Source organism: Ornithorhynchus anatinus, chromosome X2 (genome assembly GCF_004115215.2).
Source record: "Ornithorhynchus anatinus isolate Pmale09 chromosome X2, mOrnAna1.pri.v4, whole genome shotgun sequence".
Taxonomy (NCBI): domain Eukaryota; kingdom Metazoa; phylum Chordata; class Mammalia; order Monotremata; family Ornithorhynchidae; genus Ornithorhynchus; species Ornithorhynchus anatinus.
In genome coordinates, this window is record NC_041750.1 from 29,606,141 (window position 1) to 29,628,503 (window position 22,363).

Genomic DNA, 22,363 nt, shown 5'->3' on the forward strand with positions numbered 1-22,363 from the left:
CCATACCCTGGAGCTAGAGAACCTTGGGCCGGGCTGACCCAGCCGAGACCCCCGCCCCTGCCAACCCACACGGCTCAGGGGTGTAGCCGGCCACTGGTCCCGTACGACGGAGGGAGCGGGGGAGGAGGGGGGGACCCAGGGGAGGGATGGAACTTAAATAGGTGGTGGGGTGGGGAGTTGGGGGTGCAGGGAGGAGGAGGGGGGGCACAGAGGTAAAGGGGACGCGGGGTCTTTCTCCTTGGAGCTGCGAGGCTAACGGGGTCCTGGGGGAGGCAGGGGGAGGCAGGGGGAGGCAGGGGGAGGCAGGGGGAGGCAGGGGGAGGCAAGGGGAGGCAAGGGGAGGCAAGGGGAGGCAAGGGGAGGCAGGGGGAGGCAGGGGGAGGGGGCTGACCCCATCGGCAGCAACAGCCACAAGAAGGCGGAACTACGTGGCTGCAGTTCCAACGGGACCTCCACAGCGCACAAAGGGGAAAAGTCTCCCCGGCTGAGGGGGAGAGGGAGATAGAGAGAAAAAGACAGGCAGAGACAAGAAAGAAAGAAGAGAGAGACCCCCTGCCAAGGCAGCCTCACCATCCTAATTTCTGCATCTGGTTCGGTCCCAGGAGCCTCCGATCCAAACAGGACCCCCTTGCCCCCCAGCCCCCCAGCCCCCCAGCCGGTCGCTGTCCCCGGAGGGAGGCCCGGGTGGGAGGAGCGGCATGAGGACGTCCCCGGGGGTGAGGGCGGCTCGGTGGCGGCTGTGGGGCCGCGGCCCCCTGCTCTTCCTCGTCTTCTGGACGGTGGGCTGGCTGCTGGCGGCCGCGCTGCTCCTCCACGTCCACAGGAGCGTCCTCTCGGAGCGCTGCACCGACCGGCGCAGCCAGCGGATCCTGGCCGGCCTGGTAGGTCCCCACGCCCCCCCGCCCCATCCCGCATCGCCCCCCGTCGCCCCCCGTGGACCCCCACGGGTCCTGGCGGACGGAGCCCGCGCCTCCGACTCAGGAGGGCATGGCTTCTCGCCCCCCACCTCTCTGCTCTGTGACCTTGGGCAAGTCACTCGACCACTCCGGGCCTCGGTTCCCTCATCCGTAAAATGGGGATGAAGACTGGGAGCCCCACGTGGGACAACCTGGTACCTACCCCCGTGCTTAGAACGGTGCTTGGCACATAGGAAGCGTTTGACAGATGCCGTTATTACTATTGTTAGTTACCTGGTGTCTACCCCCGTGTTTAGTACAGTGTTTGGCACATAGGAAGCGCTTAACAGATGCCGTTATTACTATTGTTAGTCACCTGGTATCTACCCCCGTGCAGAGAACAGTGCCGGGCACATAGGAAGCGTTTAACAAATGCCACATTAATAACTATTTTTATTTATCTTGTATCTACCCCAGTGCTTGGCACCTAGGAAGCAATTAACAAATGCTATCATTATTATTATTATTATTGTTTACCTTGTCTCTACCCCAGCCCAGAACAGTGCTTGGCACATAGGAAGCGCTTAACAAATACCACGATTATAATTATTATTACTTTGCATCTACCCCGGTGCTTGGCACCTAAGAAGCAATTAACAAATACCGTTATTATTATTTACCTTATATCTGCCCCAGCGCGTAGAACGGTGTTTGGCACCTAGTGAGCACTTAACAAATACCATAATTATTATTATCAACCCTGTATCTACCCCAGCGCTTAGAACAGTGCATGGCACAGAGTAAGCGCTTAGCAAATACCATACTGATAATCACTATTGTTTACCTTTTATCTACCCCAGCGCTTAGAACAGTGCTTGGCACAGAGTAAGCGCTTAACAAATTTCATAATAATAATTATTATTATTATTGTTGTTGTTTACCTTGTATCTACCCCCCAGCGCGTAATAATGACGATCCCGGCACCGCCACTTGTCTGCTGTGTGACCTTGTCCCAGTCACTTCACTTCTCTGTGCCTCCGTTCCCTCTTCTGTCAAATGGGGATTAAGTCTGTGAGCCCCGTGTGGGACGGGGACCGTGTCCGACCGGATTATCTTCTATCGACCCCGGCGCTTAGAACAGTGTCCGGCACATAGTGAGCGCTTAACAAATACCTTTTTCATTAATGATCATGATAAGGTCGTGCTCTTGCCCCGGGGGGCGGGAGGCGCAGCCCCCGGCGCTCAATAAGGAGCCCCGAAGAGGACGCGGCTCCGGACGGCTCCTTAACCCCTTGCGACACCGACTGCGCTTTTTTCTTCCGTCCGAGGGGAACCCGCGGGTGCCGGCTGCGAAATGCATCAATAAAGCGAAGCGGTCGAGGGTGTCGATCCGATCCGTCGGCGACCTTTTCGGGCCGAGGCGCGGGGCGGGGCGGGGCGGAGGCTGGGACTGGCCAGACCGCCGTCCGGGAGCCTCCAGCTGAGCAGGCCCCTTCTCCCTCCCGGCGCCTCCTACAGTGCCCCGGGCCGAGCCAGGAGGGGGCCACGAGTTTCCAGCTAGGACCCCCGAGGGGGCCGGGGATTTCCAGTCAGGACCCCCGAGGGGGCCGGGGATTTCCTGCCAGGACCCCCGAGGGGGCCAGGGATTTCCTGCCAGGACCCCCGAGGGGGCCGGGGGTTTCCAGCCAGGACCCCCGAGGGGGCCGGGGGTTTCCAGCCAGGACCCCCGAAGAACCAGGTGTTTCCAGCCAGGACCCTCGAGGAACCAGGTGTTTCCAGCCAGGACCCCCGAGGAACCAGGTGTTTCCAGCCAGGACCCTCGAGGGGGCCGGGAGTTTCCAGCCAGGACCCTCGAGGGGGCCAGGGGGTTCCAGCCAGGACCCTCGAGGGGGCCAGGGGTTCCCAGACAGGATAATAATAATAATAGCATTTAAGTACTTATTATGTGCCAAGCCCTGTTCTAAGCGCTGGGGGAGATACAAGTTCATCAGGTTGTCCCACCTGGGGCTCACGGTCTTAATCCCCATTTTCCAGATGAGGTCACTGAGGCACAGAGAAGTGAAGAGACTTGCCCGAGGTCACACAGCTATCGAGTGGTGGAGTCGGAATTAGAACTCACGATCTCTGACTCCCAAGCCCGGGCTCTTTCCACTGCTCTTTCCCCTGAGCCATACTGCTTCAGGACCCCCAAGGGGGCTAGGGATTCCCCTTCCTGGGGACCAAGAGGAAGCGAGTGGCCAGGAGAGAGTAGGTGGCTCCCTGGTCTTCCTCAGAAAAAGAGCACGTTCTGGGTGTTGTAATGTTGTTATGCCTCCGTTGCCTCATCTGTAAAATGGGATTGAGACGGTGAGCCCCACCTGAGACAGGGATTGTGTCCAACCCGATTTGCTTGCATCCACCCCAGCGCTTGGTATAGTGGGCTGGCACACAGTAAGCCCTTAACAAGTACCACAGTCATTACCATTATAGGCGGCAGAGCTGGGATTAGAACCCAGGTCCTTCTGACTCCTAGGCTTATGCTCCTTCCACTCGGCAACACTGCCCTATTCTTCTTGTAAATGACCTAGTTAAACGGGAAGAGGGCTTAATAGAAATAAAATAAGTTATTATGAAAATAGGTCATCGATAAGCATTTACTTCAAGTCCTAGGTATAATCGAAGAGTAAATAGGCTCATAAACCTTTTAAAATTTCAGCAGTATGGAATTTTTTCCTTCTGACCAATAACTACAAACATTTTTTCCTACCAACTGAACTATTGAGAAATAATCCCCTCCGTCCATCTATTTCATTCCCCCTTCAGTCTTCATTCCCTCCTCATCCTCCATCACCTGACCCTTGCACTCCCCAGTCCCTTCCTTCCATCCCTCTTCACCTTTCATCCTCCTCATCCTCTCCCTCTCTCTCTATTCCCACTATACATCCCCTCGATCCATCCCAACCTTCAATCGGCCAAGCGATCCATTATATTTATTGAGGACTTCTTGTGTGCAGAGCACTGTACTAAGGGCTGGGGAGAGAAAATACAAGAGAATTGGTAGACACGATCCCTGCCTACAAGAGAAGCAGGGTAGTGTAGTGGATAGAACACGGGCCTGGGAGTCAGAAGATTCTAATTCTGGATCTGCCGCTTGCCTGCTGTTTGGCCTCGGGCAAGCCACTTCGCTTCTCTGTGCCTCAGTTTCCACATCTGTAAAATGGGGATTGAGACTGTGAGCCCCATGTGGGACAGGGACGGCATTCAACTTGATTTGCTTGTATCCACCCTAGTGACAGTGTCTGGCACATAGTAAGAGCTTAACAAATACCATTGGTATTGTTATTAGAAGCTTACAGTCTGGAAGGAGACAGTGAAATAAATTAGAGATAGGAAAAATAGCAGACGGAGTGTAAGGATCTGTATATAAGTGCTGTAGGGCTGAGGATGGGGTGAATATCAGGTCCAAGTGCATCTATGCCCTTCCACCCTTCCCTTCCCTTCCCTTCCCTTCCATCCCTGTCCTGAATTGGTTGGTTTGAAAGCTCTTGCCTCGCTGAAACCGGTCCCTAGCTCCCTGGGGACGGGCCAAGGGGAATTGGTGAGTGGAGCATCTGTGAATCCAGGCTGAATGGGGTCTTTCTGGCTCCCGGTGGCAGTTTTCAGCTCAGCTTGACTCAGTGCTCACACTTAGTAATCAAAGCGGCCGTATTTTTCTGACTTGCTTCCAGACTCTCATTAGCTTTCTCACTGAACACAACAGCGTGTTAGCCTCAGCTACACTAGCGGAGCCAAGAAGGAACCTCTCTCTTTCTGATCCCAGAAGAATGATGGTGAGTCTCTCCCAGCTGGCAGGCACTCCTGAATTCTGAATGGCCCCAGCCCCGCAGGTGGTTTTCCCTGGGCCAGAGGCCAAGGGCTTAGGAGATAAAGCATTCGACAGCCGCTTTACCGGCCTCAAAGCAGGAGAACTAGGCGGCCGAAGGGGGAGGTGAACACTCGAAGGAAATGGGCACGCCAAAGGGGCACTGATTGCCAGACGAGGTGGCGAGTGCCAAGTCCTCTGCATCACGGCAGCTTTGGAGGGCTCTCGATCCACCTATCAGTAGAGTTTACCGAGTGCCTACCATGTGAGGAACCCCATACTGCATTCTTGGGAAAGTGGAGTAGAGTTAGAAGACAATTCCTGCCCTCGAGGAGCTGGCAGTCTATCAGGGAAGATACAGTGTGTTACAATTAGGAGGAAGAAGTGCTGAAATAGCAGAATGTGTGGATCAAAATGTTCCCCAGTGCTTCAGGTGGGTGTGAGTGCATAAGGGCAGATGGGTTGGATGGGAGGAAATGCCCCTAAAGGAAGAAAAAATCATTGGAAAAAAAAGCTTTCTGGTGGAGATAGAATTTCAGAAGGGCTCTGGAGAGGAAGAGAGCTATGATCTGGTGGATCTGAAGGGGGAGGGAGTTCCAGGCAGGAGGAAGGACGTGAGGCTGAAGAGATGAGAACAAGACACAGCGAGTTGATCAGCCTGAGAGAACAAAGAGTCAAATTGTGATGTAGTGGGAGAAGAGTGTGGATAAGTAAGAGGGGGAGAGCTGACTCCCTGCTAGGTTGGTGCTCTGTGTTTGCGTGGCCAAAGAGATCGTGCACCTGCCCACCCTCTAAGGTTTGGCTGCCTTGGGGAAACCCCTTGGGAAGTTGAATCACATTTAAATGGGAAGGGTGACTCAGACATTCTTGTCCTCAAAACTGGAACCCCTACAAGGCACAAAGTAAATCTGGGGGACCATTTCTCTAGCCCCCTCCCACCCCCCCTCAAATTCTGACAAAAAATACTTAACTGTTACAGCATTTCAATTTCCTATTCCAAGGTAGGCTCTCCTTTGGACAGGATTGCTGGATTGTCTAGGAGTTTATTTGGTTGAGTACAATAGGAATGCCAAACAAACCGCATGGAACAGAATTGACAATGGCTTCCTTAATCAATGTCGATCGATCGATGGTATTTACCGAATGCTTATCGTGGGCCACATACTGTACCAAGTATAGTATAGTAGAGTATAGTAGAATAGGCAGAGCTGATCTCTCGTTACAATCTAGCAAGAGGAGACAGGAATTAATATAAATTCCAGTGAGTAGCAAAGTGCTTAGGGGCTAGGGATTTAAGTGCAGAGGTGACTGCAGAAGGGAGGGGGAGTAAGATGGAAAGTTGAAAGATTAGTCAGAGAACGCTTCCTGGAGGAGAAATGTTTTTATTAGGGCTTTGGAGATGGGGAGTGAGGTGATCAGTCAGATAAGAAGGGGGAGAGAGCTCCAGGTAGTCAGAAAGGAGGGAGTGAGGGAGTGAGCCAGGGGTCGATGAGAGAGAGAGACCGAGGTATGATAAGTAGGTTGGTCTAAGAGGGGCAAAGGGTGCAGGCTGGTTTTGTAGTATGGCCTAGTGAGCCTGGGAGCTAGAGGACCTAGTTTCTAAACTTAACTCTGCCACTTGTCTGCTGTGGGACCTTGGGAAAGACACTTAACTTCTCTGTGCCAAGGTTCCCTTATTGTTCTTGCTCCTTTTTAAAAGAATGTGACTATTTTGTATGTACCCCAGTGCTTAGTACTGTACTTGGCACAGAGTAACCACTTAAATGCCACAGTAATTATTATGATTATTATTACTTGGAGAGAAGCGAGGAGCGGTAGGAGGAAGAGAGATGATTGAGTGGCTTAAAGATGATGGTGAGGAGTTTCTGCTTGATGAAGAAATGGATGGGCTACCGACGAAGGCTCTTGAGGAGTAGGAAGATGTGTGCAGAATGAACGTTTAGGAAAATGATATGGGCAGCAGAGAGAAGAATGAACAGGTAAAAGAAGAGGCAGAAGGCGGGGAAGTCAGGAAGGAGGCCGTGCATTAGTCGAGACAGAATATGACAAGTGCTTGGACCACTGTGGTGGCAGTTTGGATGAGGAGGGAGGGGCAGATTCTGGAGATATCGTGAAGAAAGAACCGACAGGATTTGGTGACCAAACATGTAGGTTAACGGAGAAGGATGAGTCAAAGACATTGCCAAAACTGTGGGCTCTTGAGACGGGGGACGGTGGTTATGTCAGTAGTCTTGGGAGATGCCCGGAGGTACGGAGAGGTTTTGAGTTCCAGACTGGCCTAAAAGCTCACCAGGTCTCTAATGATCATTTTGCTCATGCAGACACCACTGAGTCCAGTGTCCTTTCTCCCCCCAAAAGGAGCCCCCCAGTGTGGGGAGGCGATGCCCGTTGAACCCTGAACTCTGAGGACAGGGATAGTGTCATTGGAAAGTTCAATCACAGAATCTAAGGAATTGGAAAGGGTTCCAGCCAAGGGGGGCCTCAGAAAGTTCAGGTTAGAAAGAGAGGGCGAACACATCAAGCTGCCGGCCAACCCAGATCCTCTGTAAGAGCAGTCTGACTGCCTTGCCGGCTCCTGCCGGTGCTCGGAGCTCCTGTCCCGGGTTCCCTGGCTAGGGTGGACCGGTATGGTTCCCCGGAGCTGCGGTGAGTACAAGTCAGGGAGGTTGTGAACAAGTCTTCCCTCATCCGCCCTCCCCTCAGGGTCGACAGTGTAATACCTGCCTCGGTCCTATGCAGCGTGGCTCAGTGCAAAGAGAGTTTGGCTTAGGAGTCAAAGGTCTTGGGTTCTAATCCCGGCTCTGCCACCTGTCAGCTGTGTGGCTTTAGGTAAGTCACTTAACTTCTTGGTGCCTCAGTTCCTTCATCTGTAAAATGGGGATTAAGACTGTGAGCCTCATGTGGGTCAACCTGATTACCTTGTATCCACCCCAATGCTTAAAACAGTGCTCTGCACATAGTAAGCGCTTAACAAATACCAACATCATCATTATTATTATGGAAATATTCCAATACTCTACTATGTCCCCTATCGCTAATTTATTGTAAATGCCTGTATCCCCCTGTAGACCCTAAGCTCTTTATGGACAGGGATCGTTTCTACCAAGTCCATTGTACGGTTCTCTCCTAAGTGCTTTGTAATATGCTCGGTGCACAGTAAGCAGTCAATAAATACTGCTGATGGATTGATTGTTAAATATCCCCTCTAGCACTTCTGTATTTATTTATACCCAACCCCAGGGCTTGCATACAACTAATAATGATGCTGTCTATTAAGTGCTTATTCTGTGCCAAGCACTGTGCTGAGGGCTGGTGACGATATAAAATAACCCAATCGGAACCAGTTCCTGTTCCATGTAGGGCCCAAAGTCTAAGTGGGAGGGAGAATAGCCCTTTTATCGCCATTGTACAGGTGAAGAAATGGAAGCTCAGAGAGCAGTTGAGTGACTTGCCCAAGGCCCACAGAAGGCTAGTGGAAGAACCAGGGCCAGAACCTTGAGTCTCTCGACTCCCAGTCGCAGACTCTTTTATTCTGCTTACACTATTTGTAAATATTCTTATGTCTTTCTCCCCACATTTTGAGTGAAAGTTCCTTGTGGGGAGGGAACATGTCGTGTTCCCGTTGTGCTTAGAATAGTGCATTGAGCACCCAAATCGCCATTACTACTACTATGACCGATTAGGGGTGACTGGCAAGCGACACCCAGAACCAGAGGCAAAGGTGAATGAAGTAAAAGTGAATTTGTTTTCCATTATGAAATATCCAATTTGGGGGATTTGCCTCAAATTGAGGGTAGTCTTGCTTTCAGAGCAAGATGATGACAATATAATGAGTGCAGGATGAAGTGCAAAAGTGCACTAAGGAAACTGCACATTATCCATCATCTCTTTAGCTCCCGATCTTGCCCTCTCTTCCATCAGCGGCCACCTGACCCCACCCTCCACGCCCCCACCCCCGTCCCCGCCTCTGCTTCTTGGACCCTTGATGTCTTTGCAGCTACCCTTTGGGGTTAATCAGAGTGCTTTCCAGCACCCATTATTCTCCAAATAGAGGGGTCTGCAAACAATTATGGAGTGATTGACAGGGAGAGGCCTTCCGTTTCCTTAAGATGACCCCTTAATCACCGCGTGTCCGGTTCCTCCTGGGAAAGGGTGGACCGGGATCAACCGTGAAAAGAAGGAAATTGTTGAAATCTGGATTAAATTCCAAGGCTAAACACAGAGCGTGTTTGTTTGGAGAAAATGGACACCCTCCACCAGAGTGGCTCCTTGGCTCCTCAAATAACCTCAGGTTGAAGAAGACTCCTTCCTCCCCGCTGGCTTTGAGACCTTGGACGAGTCCCCGAACAGGGTTGCTTGGAGGCACTGAGGAGATGCCAGTTGCTTGGGGTGATCCCAGGACGGGGAGCGGGGGTGGGAGGGTGGCCCGCCTGGGGCCGGCTGGCTGCCCCGAGGCCTCGCGCTGGTGCTGGGCTCTCCCTCCCGGCCTGGGCAGAGGGGTCCCCGGCCGCTCCCGGCTTGTGACGCTCATCCCATCCCACCCCCTCCTCTCCTGCCCCGTCCCGTCCCATCCTGTCTCTCCGCTTCAGTGTCGGGACTTCCGAGGGGGCGCGGTGATGGGAGACCTGTGTGAAGACCTGTGCGTGGCCCACCGGCTGGTGTACCGGCACTGCCTCTACTTTGAGCGCGGAAAGAAGGTCCTCCGGGCAGACTGGAGGGGCCGGCCCGTCGTCCTCAAGTCCAAGAAAGAAGACTTCTCCAGCTTCCAGCCCCTCGGCCTTCTGGATGAGGACGGGGGCGACCGGGGCCTGTCCGAGGCCGAGCTCCTCCTGGTAGTGGCCCTGGAGGTCAAGAGCACCCTGGGACTGGAGCTCTCCAACCGCTCGCTGGGGGCCCTGTGGGCGGCCGCGGGCGGGGGGCCGCGCTGGAAGGCCCAGGTGGCCAGCGCGTGGGCCCTGCTCCAGCAAGAGGAGTACCTCTACTTCAGCCTGCTGCAGGACGTCAGCCGGCACGTGTTGCCGGTGATGGGCTCCTGTGGTCACTTCTATGCGGTGGAGTACCTGGTGGCCGGCCACCCCCAGCACAGGACTCTCTTCCCCCTGGAGGAGGTGGCCGCCCCCGGCCCCGCCCCTCTGGGGGACCAGGCCCAGGCGGAAGCCATCAGTCACATCGCGCTCAGCTTCCTGGACATGGTCAGCCACTTTGACGACGACTTCTCCCACCGCCTCCACCTCTGTGACATCAAGCCTGAAAACTTTGCCATTAGGAGTGACTTCACAGTAAGTGGGTCTGAGAAGGCGGAGGGCGTGCGGGCAGGGTGGATGAAGGTGGGGTACGGCATTGTGGGGGAGGGCCCGGTGGGGCAGGACATGGTGGAGCAGAGCATGGGGGGTTCGGGGCATCAGAGGGTTAGGGTACTGGGGGAGGGCATTGGAGGGTTAGGGCATGAGGGGCAGGGCATTGTGGGGCAGAGCAGACTGTTATAGGGCATGCAGAACAGAGCACTGGGAGCACGGCATTAGAGGTTTAGGGTATGTGGGGCAGAGGGCTGGGGGAAGGACATGGAGGGTTAAGGCATGGGGGGGAAATGTCATGGGAGGCTTGTACCTGGGGAGACAGGGCATGGGAGACAGGGCCCGGGGGTAGGGTAATGGGGGAAACAGAGAGAGGGAAGAGAGGGCAAATGGCAGGGCATCACTCATTACTTAGAGTTTGGCCCGGAGGCTCTCTGTCTCAAGTGCCAATGCTGTTGGGCAGCAGGACTGACCTCTTTTCCTTACTTCGTTCAGCGCAAACGTAAGTCTGCTCTTAGACCGACATTTAATAGATGAAAATGATGCCGATGTATAGACACACATGGAGGGGGAGAGCTATAGAGGGTGAGAAACACAGGAGAGGTAGGAGGGACAGAGGCTCAGGAGCTGGGGGAATGGGAGATGCCGACCTCTCCTCCCCTGCAGCGACATCCAAACTCCAGAGAGCTCGGCCCTGTGGTCCCTCCTCCCCCTCCCAACCCTCCCTTACTCCCCAACCTCCCCACCCCCACCAGGAAGCTTTAGCCCTTGGCAGACCCTGGAGGCTGGCTCACACTCTCCACACTCTTTCACTGCCAGTTGGGGAGCATAATTTGTTCCTTAACTCTTGCTCTTCATGGTCTCCCCTCCTTGCTTTAGTTCCTTTGCTTGTTCGTTTGTTTCTTTGGACAGGAGCAGCTACTGCTTCTGCTGTCCCCTGCCTTCAGCCTTTGGAAAAGTAGTTCCACTTATCTTGAGGCCCCTAACCTTCCCCCACCTCACCACCTCCCCCTACCCAGCTTGGTTTTTGCTCCCTTCCCTACCCCTCCTCCTCCACTGAAGCTCTTTGCAATGAGGTAGGAGGCTGACAGCTTTTTTTTAAATGGCATTTGTTAAGCACTTACTATGTGCCAGGGACTGTACTAAGCACTGGGGTAGATACAAGGTAATCAGATTGAACACAGTCCATATCCCAGTCTTAATTCCCATTTTGCAGCTGAGGTAACTGAGGTGCAGAGAAATGACTTTCCCAAGGTTACACAGCAGATGAGTGGTTGAGTCAGGATTAGAAGGATTAGTCCTTCTGACTCCCAGGCCCATGCTCTGTCCACTGGACCACATTGTTTCTCAGTCCATCAATTGTATTTATCTACACTGTGTGTAGAGCACTGTACTAAACGCTTGGGAAAGTATGATAAAACAAACAGGCACATTACCTGCCCACTATAAATTTACATTGCTCAACATTCCAGCTCCTTGAACATCCTGGGTCTCCAAGTTATTGCTGCTTACAGTTTAGAGGGTGAGACAGACAGTAACATAAATTACAGATTAAAATAACTGTGAGGCAGTGGGGGCTGAAAAACAAGGATAGGAGCTAGTGGGAGGGCAGAGAAGTGAGGGATGTGTTATATGCCCACCCTCTGAGGAACTTTACTAACTGTTAAACAGTAGTACAATTAACTGAAATGTGGTACACTGTGACATGGTCATTCCATGATACATGGTAGCAATGGAGTAATTGCCCAGATAATTGAAATCCATGGATAATCCCTAATGCTAATATTTGCCATTAATTTCAGTTGCTTTCCCAAAGGAGCTACTAACTAGAAGCAAAATGGATTAATGTGGATTCCATGATTCCTCCTAGCTCCTCCCCACACTTCAGAGGGTGCTAGTTAGCAGGGGAAAGATAAGACTGGGAGAAAACGATTCCAGAGAATCCAGAGGCCCAGAAATTCACCAATTTAGATCATCAAGGCCTGAAGAATTGAGGGTTTTTTTAATGCTATTTTTCATATGCTATGTGCCAGGCACTGAGTACTAAGCCCTGGGGTAAATAATAATAATAATAGCATTTATTAGGCATTTACTACGTGCCGGGAACTGTTTTAAGCTCTGGGGTGGTTACGAGCAAATCAGGTTGGACACAGTCCCTGTCCCTCGCGAGGTTTACAGTCTTAATCCCTATTTTACAGATAAGGCAACTGAGGCCCAGAGAAGTGAAGTCATTTGCCCAAGATGAGACGGTAGGCAAGTAGTGAAATGGGATTAGAAGCCAGGTCCTTCTGACTCCCAGGCCTGTGCTCTATCCATTTGGCCACGCTGCTTCTCCATACACTATCACAGGTTGGACACAATCCCTGTCCCACATGGGGCTCACAGTCTAAATGGGAGGGAGGAGGATTCAATCCCCATTTCACAGATGAGGTAACCAAGACCCTGTGAAGTTAACTGACTTGCCCAGGGTCACGCAGCAAACTCTAGGCAGCTAGAATAGAACCCAAGTCCTTGACTCCCTGGCTCTTACTTTGAGAGCACCGAAGTCGTACTGTAATTATGAAATGATATAATTAGTTTGACTTCAGAATGAGCCCAAGAAGATTTATTAAAGCAATAGGCTCTGTTGATTTCTGCTGAATTTGCAAGCCAGTCCACCGTGACCCTCCTGAGTAATTCCTGTTCTCTCCGCTTTAATTCCTCTCCGCCGATCTCCCTGTAAATCAATTTCCATCTCTCCCCACCCTCTCTCTCTCTTTGTCTCTCTCTTCCCCTGGGCCCTCCCCGCCCCGACTGCAGGGTCACAGGAAACTTTTCTTCAATTCAGTTTTGGAAACTTTTCTTCAACAATTCAATTTTTCTGCTTTGGGACACCCCCACCATTGTCATTGCACCCCTCACTACTTGTCGTTCGGATAGAGTTTGGATTTTGAAGTTGCGCTGTTGAATTCAGGGAACACTTGGCCCAGTAAAAAGGGGGTCTTTGCTGCCTCCCAGAGGCTAAAATCATTCTTTTCCTGCTCGCAAAGAGACTCCACTGATTTGCCTAATCAATCCATCAATCAAATCGGGTAGGATTTACTGAGTTCTTACTCTATGAAGAGCACTTGGGAGATTACAGTAGAGTTAGTAGACGTGATTCCAGCCCTCAAGGAACTTTCAGTCTAGCAGAGGAGACAGATGACACTTCTGAGTTTATTTCAACCCTCTCCTCAACCCTCATGTAATAATGTAATAATGTTGGTATTTGTTAAGCGCTTACTATGTGCCGAGCACTGTTCTAAGCGCTGGGGTAGACATAGGGGAATCAGGTCGTCCTACGTGGGGCTCACAGTCTTAATCCCCATTTTACAGATGAGGGAACTGAGGCACAGAGAAGTTAAGTGACTCGCCCACAGTCACACAGCCGACAAGTGGCAGAGCTGGGATTCGAACTCATGAGCCCTGACTCCAAAGCCCATGCTCTTTCCACTGAGCCACGCTGCTTCTCAATGTATATACGTGTAGCCGATTTATTTTGATAATAATGATTAATAATCATGGTATTTGTTAAGCGCTTACTATGTGCCAAGCACTGGGGTGGATACAAGGTAATCAGGTTGTCCCACGTGGGGCTCACACTTTTAATCCCCATTTTACAGAGGAGGTAGCTGAGGCACATAGAAGTTAAGCGGCTCGCCCAAGGTCGCACAGCAGACAAGTGGCAGGGCCGGAATTAGAACCCGTGTCCTCTGACTCCCAATACCGTGCTCTTTCCACTAAGCCACATTGTAATTATTTTTAAATCTGTTTAAACTCCTTTGAGCAGAGATTGTGTCTTTTCAATATTCCGTACTTCCCAAGTGCCTGTCCTATTACAGAGCCCCACACCAAGTGGGCAAATGATAAATTTTTATTTTTTAGGGTATTTGTTAAGCTCTTACTACGTGCCAGGCACTGAACTAAGTGCTGGGTTAGATAGAAGATTGGGTTGGATACAGTCTTTGTCCCACATAGGGCTCGCAGTCTTAATCCTCATTTTACAGATGAGGTAACTGAGGCACAGAGAAGTCAAGTGACTCATCCCAGGTCACTCAGCGGGCAAGTGGCAGAGACTGGATTAGAACCCAGGTCTTCTGACTCCAAGGCCCATGCTCTTTCCGCTAGACCATGCTGAGTCTCAAATATTGCCACTGATGCTACTATGGCTACTCAAAATATGAGTATAGGTAAACAATAGAATGTACGAATATGTACGTAAGTGCAATGGTGGGGATGGGGCAGTGAGTAGCCAAATGCTGAGGTGGCCTGGAAGTATTGAAGTGGCAGTTATGGGGAAAATAGGGTGGGCAGGAAAGAGGTTTAGATTGGGAAGGCTTCCTGGAGATATGATTTCAGAAGGGTCTTGAACGGGGGAGTCTACCGGTCTGCCAGATGTGAAGGGTTTGAATCCCGGCTCTGCCACTTGCCAGCTGTGTGACTGTGGGCAAGTCACTTAACTTCTCTGTGCCTCAGATTCCTCATCTGTAAAATGGGGATGAAGACTCTGAGCCTCACGTGGGACAACCTGGTTACCCTGCATCTACCCCAGAGTTTAGAACAGTGCTCTGCACATAGTAAGCGCTTAACAAATACCAACATTATTATTATTATATGAGCTGGGGGGTTGTGGGAGAAGAGCGGAGGCCTCTGGGCCATCGAACCCAGGTCCATGGAGGACCAAGCACGGTACGGTGGCCCTGGAAAAGGAGTTCTAAGGCAACCCTAGAGTGGGCAGTGAGACTACACCTCAAATGAATGAGGAGGGCCTAAAAGGGGGCAAGGGACCCACTCACTGAAAGGAGTGAGGACCAGGCAGAAGAGGCTCCCCTAGCTGGACATTGCTATCACATAGGTCTGGAAGCTTCCCCTGAGAAGGGGTAACACTTATCCAAACCAGCGGAGACTTTTTCCCCGGTGCGACGGGCTACCCACCCACAATCCTGCTGGAAAGTTCTTGCCTCTGCGGTGCTGAGTTCGAGTCACCTGACAGAGGGAGGTTGCAGCTGTGATGCTGAACGTGTGCCTCCTGATGGAGAGTTCCTTCATCTACAATTGCAAACCGGGCCTGCCAGAGAAACACCCGCTGCCCCTAAAGGGTGGCGAGGGGACCCATCAATCAGTCAATCAGTGGTATTGTTTGAGTTCTCGCTGTATCCAGAGCACTGTACTAAGCGCTTGGGAGAGTACAGTACAACAGAGTTGGTAGACACATTCCCTGCCCACAAGGAGCTTGCAGTCTAGCGGTCCTTGTGTATTGTGTCTGCCCACAGTAAGTGCTCAATAAATACGATTGACTGACTGACTGACCTTGTTAGTTTTGCATCATTAAGAAACCCCATTTCTTTTTCTAGATACTCTGCCATCACAGGCACAGGCAGGCAGACCGATCTGTCCCTTCCTCTCCACAAATGCGCCTTCTGCCTCGGCTCAAGGGCTCATCCTATTACGACTGGAATACGATATCAGCCTCCTCGCTGAGCTCCCTGCCGCTACCTGGATCATCTTCCTGCAGAGTCACTCAGAGCACATGGCCTAATGGGAAGAACATGGGCCTGGAAGTCAGAGGGCCTGAGTTCTAACCCCGGCTTTATCACTTGTCTGCTGTGAGACCTCGGGTGGCTCTCTAGACTCTTACCTCATCTGTAAAATGGGGATTAAATCCTCCTCTCTCCAACATGGACTGTGAGTTCCATGTGGTACAGGGACCGTGTCTGACCTGATTATCTTGTACCTACTTCAGGGCTTGGTACGGTGCCCGGCACACAGTAAGCGCTTAACAAGTAGCATGAAAATGTCTTTGTACGTGGGGAGGGTGGTCATCTGTTGTATATGAAGGGGAAGCGAGTTCCAGGCCAGAGGCAGAACGTGGGGTCGGCGGTGAGATAGAGGAGATCGAGCTACAATGAGCGGCTTGGCGTTAGAGGAGCAAAGTGTGTGGGTTGGCTTGTAGTAGGAAATCAGAAAGGAGGGGGTGAGCTGAGTGAGTGCTTTAAAGCTGGAAGTAAGGAGGTTCTGGTTGAGTGGAGGTAGACGGGCAAACCCTGGAGGTTCTTGAGGAGGCGAGATGGAGATGTGGACTGAACTTTTTTTAGAAAAATGATCCGGGCGGCCGGGTGAAGTATGGACTGGAGTGGGGAGAGACAGAAAGGTCAGCGAGGAAGCTGATGCAGGAGTCAAGGTGGGATATAAATGCTTTACTGCTCTGTGACCTTTGCCAAGTCACTAAACTTCTCTGTGCCTCAGTTCCTTCATCTGCAAAATGGGGATTCACTACCCGTTCTCCCTCATATTTAGACAACGAACCCCTTTTGGGACCTGATTGTCTTGTACGCTTAGTACAGTGCGTGGCGCATAGTAAGATCTTAAATGCTGCAATTATTATTATTATTTGTGTAATAGCAGTATGGATGAAGAGGAAAGGGCAGATTTTAGCAATGTGGTGAAGATGGAATTGACAGGATATGGAGCCAGCGTGACTCAGCGGGTTCAGAAATCCTCAACTGTTCAGGGCTGCCCAGGGTCGCCCAAGGGCAGCAGTGTCCCCGATGACCGGAAATCGCAACCCTTAACGAGGTCGGAACCGCTTCTCTGAAGAACAGTCTGGGGAAGGGGCAGGGCGGGAGAGGGTGTGTTTGGTGGGCAAGCGCAGCTGTGGAGGGTGTGAATGTGATACATCAGGATCGCGGCGGGGCGCTGCTTTGGTGACAGGTGGTGGCGATCGACGTGGACATGGCCTTCTTTGAGCCCAAGATGAGGGAGATCCTGGAGCAGAACTGCACCGGAGATGACGACTGCACTTTCTTTGACTGCTTTTCGAAGTGTGACTTGAGAACCCACAGGTGCGGATCCCACCGAGTCAACAACAACCTGCAAGTGAGTGCCCGCGGCCGAGTCACTGACAACCTGCAAATGAGTGACTGTGGGCAGTCCCTGGACCGGAGTCCAGATGTCCCAGGAGCTCTCGGGTTGCCGCTCTAGGGACCGAGGGCCCTGAATTATCTCCCTGAATTACTGTTTCTTGGAAGTGGCAGCTAAAATAATCAACCAGCTAATCAATCAGTGATATTTATCGAGTGCTTCCTGGGTGCAGAGCATTGTACTAAGCTCTTGGGAGAGTGAAATAGAGTAAACAGTCACAAATAGCATCTAACAGTCATGAATAACAATAATTCCTCTACTTTAGGGCATGATGGGCAACAGCAGCAGGAGCAGCCATAGTTACCGCCCCCGCCCCCCCAACCCTCGTGGCTCAGTGGAAAGAGCATGGGCTTTGGAGTCAGAGGTCATAAGTTCAAATTCTGGCTCGGCCATTTATCAGCTGTGTGACTTTGGGCAAGTCACTTAACTTCTCTGTGCCTCAGTTACCTCATCTGTAAAATGGGGATTAAGACTGTGAGCCCCACGTGGGACAACCTGATTCCCTTGTGTCCACCTCAGCGCTTAGAACAGTGCTCGGCACATAGTAAGCGCTTAACAAATACCAACATTATTAACGTTATTAACCCTCACAGTCTCTCCCAGTTATCCCCAGGCCAACCCCCAGCCACCTCCAGTCCCACACACAGCCACCCTCTCAGCTGCACTCCCAGTCATCCCCCCAACCTTTGCCACCACAACCACCCCTACACCCATGGCACAATCACCTGTTAGTGAGTCGTGGGGCCGAGGGCATGTCTTAGACAAACCCCCCACCCCCATACCTCTGGGATGATTGGCAGCCCGGTCTTTCCCAAGGTGTGGGGTCAGAGCCAGCGAGTCCAGGGGTCCTATCTAGATCCCGGGTCCCCTCAGAGAGAAGTTCTCTGTGATCCAGCTGAGTCTGGCCAGAGGCCTCATTTCTAAGTTTCCTGGGGAGTCCCGATCCGACTGGGGAGCAGAAGGGAGGCAAAGAGGGAAGAGGGGAGAGCAGGCAGGCGGACGATCCCCAGGCCCTCTGGAGCGGAGCTGGTATCCACACAGGCCTTGCTGTGGGGTCGGGGGCAAATTCATCCTCCTTCACGTCTCCTGGTTCCCGTCTGTTCGACAGGGAAAGCAATAATGGGATTCTTTGGGGACGTAGCTGACCAGGAACGGTGAAAGATGAGTTTCGGTCACTTTTTTTGCCGCTGACTGAGAACTGTCGGTCTCAGACACAGTTATAAGAAGCACCATGAATGGCACCCTCAGACATACCAGCCCAGCCCAACTAGAGAAGCCCATCGTCCGTGGGACGGGAGCTTGAGCCTGCCATCCAGGAGTGGGGCTGGATTGCACTGTGCCATCCACACTTTCTCTCCTAGTCCCTCTGTGGCCAACTGCCCATACTGCCAGCTGCTTGGCTGAGGTAAAGTTGCAGTCTAGGGACACGGGTCAGGTGACATCTGGGCATCAGTCTTAGTCACCAACAGCTTCTGAGGCTCCATCCAGTTTGTTCATTTATTTATTTATTTAGTGGTATTTATTTATTCACTCAAAGCCCTCTCCAAACAGTACTGTGCTAAGCTCTCGGGCAGGGGGAGAAGACTCAGTTTGGTTGACAATTAGGCTCAGTTCTTGGCTCTGTTGGGATACAGTGTTTAAGCAGATCAGACACATTCCCTTTCCCTTATGGGGCTCACAGTCAAAAGGGGAAGGACGACAGGTATTTAATCCTCTTTTTACAGATAAAGTGAGGCCAAGAGAAGTCAAGTGAGTTGCTCAAAGTCACACAGCAAGCAAGTGATGGAGTCAGGATTAGAACCCAGGTCTTCGGACTCCCAGTCCCGTGCTCTTTCCACTAGGCCATGCTTCTTCTCCAACCTTAGGAAGAGTCCCAGAATCTTCCAGGGTTTTTCAAGAGCAGATGATGCCTCCTGTGTGTGTTCTTTCAGTTCACACCCCAATTATCAGGCCTCAGCACCAACCCTCCCTCCTCTTCCCTTAGCCTAACACCCTGGCAGAGTTTGATACCGGGCTGGACGGCAGCGATGGCCGCAACGCTGACGGGCCCCGGCAGACTAGCTTTTCCTGGGCGGTCAAGATTCCAAATGACCAGTTCTGCCAGGGTGGGCCAGGCCACGGCTGCGGCTGGCGCCCACCACCCCTGTGGCCGCTCAACTACCCGCTGGCCCCCTAGAGCTTACCCTTCTGGGCTGTGGCGGGAAGGTTTCCACGGGAGTGGGGCAACTGCTCCTATCCATGCCAGAAAGACCCGATCACGGCCAGCAGGGCAGCCAGCCAGTTCAGATGGAAGCAACCATGGGTGGCTATAGGAGAACCAGAGGCCCAAGAGAAGCCTCTTCCCTCCCCCGCCCCCCACTCATCCTTAATCTTCCCTTCCCATTGCTCTGCCACCAGTACAGTTGGGACTGTGATACCTTCTCTTCCTCCCTCCTTGCCCCCCATCTCTCTCACTCTCTCTGTTCTGTCTCTCTCTCTCTGTCTTCCCTTCCCGGGTTTCTGCCAGAAGCGGGTTCCCCGTAGGCCTTTTGGGTAGGGAAACAGAATCCCAAGGGCATAATAGTCCCATCTATTTGTAGACGTCTGGGACTGATCTGCAGTTGCAGGTCTGTTCTCAGGTATTCATGGCCATACCTGACCTCACATCTGTCCTCCAGGAGACCTAACCCTTTGGCTTGATGTCAGACCCTCCCAGGCCCTTCCAGGATCAGGGTGCACGTCCCCGCTAATCTCAGTAGGTCGAGGCCCAGGGAGAGACCGGGCAGATGCCGACTGCCAGGATGTAGGGGCAGAGGCGGTCCGGTGGCTTGGCTTAATCTCCCTTTGTCAGCTCAGGCTGCAGGGTAGGGAGCGGGCAGGGCCCTTCTGGTCACTCTTGGTCCAGCAGAACCACTTCCTTTGGGAATGTAGGGGGGCCTAGGCCCGATGGGGAAGCCAAATCCCCCACAATATATATGTAAAAGATTTCTTTTTTCCTCACTGTGAGAATTTCAAGAGCTTGCTACATTAACTCACTGAATGGCACAACCCAAAATGGACACTTTGAGGGATCTTCAGATTCTCTTTCTGTGTCTCGCTTGCTTTGTACTTTCAAGCGCTTGCTACAGTGCACTGCACCCACAAGCAATCAATCAATCAATAGTAGTTATTGAATGCTTCTGCGTTCAGAGCGCTGGACTAAGCCCTTGGGAGAGTACAATACAAAAGGGTCGGTAGGCACGATTCCTGTCCTCAAGGAGCTACTATTATTACCAGCTATTGGATTCTGAGCCCCCTGAGGGACAGGGGCCATTCCCACCTGAGTATTCTTTCTCAGGGTTTAGTACGGTGCTTTGTGCGCAGAAAACGTTTACTAACAGTCATGCCAGTTAACTGGGCCTCAATGTCCCCAACAGTTCAGAGGGTGGCATCTGACTCTCCCATTCTCTCCTGTGTCTCTAAGGCGCTTGGAGAGGACGAACACAGTGTGTCTGGAGCAGCAGAAACAGAAGCATGGCATGGGAGCAGGGGCAGGAGAAGCAGTGTAGCCTAGTGGGTAGCGCACAGGCCTGGGAGTCGGAAGGACCTGGGTTCTAATCCTGGCTTCTCCACTTGTCTGCTCTGTGACCTTGGGCAAGTCTTTTTGCTTCTCTGTGCCTCAGTTACTTCATCCATAAAATGGTGATTGAGAGTGTGAGCCTTTCGTGGGACAGGGATTGTGTCCAACCCAATTATCTTGTAGCTACACCAGCCCTTAGAACAGTGCATGGCACATAGTAAGTGCATAAGAAGCACCATTGTTATTATTAGGAGCAGGAGCAGGAGCAAGAGTGGGCCCAGGAAAGAGAGGGGCACCTTTCAGGGAAGTGGATCCTCATTTTCAGCTCCACAGAGATAATCAATCCATCAATCAATCTCTCTCACCTTTTCCCAGGTCATCTGCGACAAGATATTTCGTCACTGGTTCTTGCCGCCTGCCCGAAGCCCTGCTATCCCCGCGTCACTCCAGCTGCGGTTACAGCGGGCCGTGCGGCGCTGTGCGGATCCCGGGAGCGTCCCGGCCGTGGTGCGGGGGCCACCGAATCCCTTCTCTGAACTGTACCGCCTACTTCAAGACACTCAGAGGGAGCTGAAAAATGCCAGCGGCTAATCTTTCCCGGTTCCACTGTTGAGCCTCGGCCAGGAAACGGTCCCAGGAGCGCGGCTCTTGCTACTGTGGTTGTTTTCGAGTTGGCTGCGGCCTCTGCCCACGAAGCATCCCTAAAGAGCAGCAGAGGCTCCTCTAGGTCTCTGAAGGGTGAAATTCCCGGCTGTTCTTTGGGCCTCCTGCTGGTTTTGTGGATCTGTGCGAACACTACTGGTAATCCGGCCGGGGGTCGTCCCGACCTTGCTGAGGGAAGGATGGCTCCATCCTGTCTCAAGACCCCATTGTGCCCAGCTTCCTGATAAGGCAGGCACCTGAACAGTATGAAACAAAGGAGGGCAGGACATGTCACGTGCCCCCGCTTCAGACTGTAATCTCGTTCTGGGCAGGGGATGTGTCTGTTTATTGTTATATTGTATTCTCCCAAGTGCACACAGTAAGCACTCAATATATACGATTGACTGACCGATTCTGAAGAAATGGCGCCTTGGCCGGACAAAACGGAGTCCAGGCCTCGAGACCTTTCACGCTCCACCCCAACTCACAGTGCCTGGCACGTTGTAAGCCCTTAAATATTATTATTATTAGTATTATTATTACCCCTTGGTGTCCTACCACCCCCAGAGACTCTGCTCCCCCGAGTGACTCTCCTTCACTTAGGCAAGGAGGTTAGGAGTTGAGCATGTCTAGAGGCAAAACAGGTCAGAGGGGATGGTCAGATTTACTCTCATTCACTTAGACAAGGGGGTTAGGAGACAAAAGAGTTAGGAGCTGAGAGGGTTAGGAATCAGTCAAGTGGGTTTAGATGCAAAACAGGTTAAAGGGGATGGCCGGAATAGAAGGGACCAAGCAAGGCCACATAGTAAACACTTAAATACCTGCCATATATGTGTACACAGGGAATGTAGTGCTGGGCCCACGAGCCTCCAGTGGGTTACCCATCCACCTCCGCATCAAACAGAAACTCCTCACCATCTGCTTTAAAACTCTCAATCACCTTACCTGCTCCTACCTCACCTTGCTGCTCTCTTACTACAACCCAGCCTGCTCACTTTGCTCCTCTGATGTCAACCTTCTCACTATACATCAATCTCGTCCATCTTGCCAGTGACATCCCACCCACCTCCCACCTCTGGCCCGGAACCCCCTCCCTTCTCATCTCCAGCAGACAATTACTCTCCCTGCCTTCAAAGCCTTATTGAAGGCACATTTCCTCCAAGAGGCGTTGCCTGACTAAGCCCTCCTTTCCTCTTCTTCCACTCCCTTTGGC

At 52.2% G+C, this 22,363-nt stretch overlaps 1 protein-coding gene across 1 annotated transcript; it reads left to right on the plus strand.

Annotated features, from left to right (window-relative positions):
• Positions 1 to 698: 698 nt before the first annotated feature.
• DIPK1C (divergent protein kinase domain 1C) lies at positions 699 to 22,099 on the plus strand. Its single transcript, XM_029053402.1, has 4 exons — positions 699 to 881; positions 9,327 to 10,016; positions 16,761 to 16,925; positions 20,884 to 22,099. Exons 1-4 carry the CDS (start codon positions 699 to 701, stop codon positions 21,097 to 21,099), a joined length of 1,254 nt encoding a protein of 417 aa, XP_028909235.1. The 3' UTR covers positions 21,100 to 22,099.
• Positions 22,100 to 22,363: the final 264 nt, after the last annotated feature.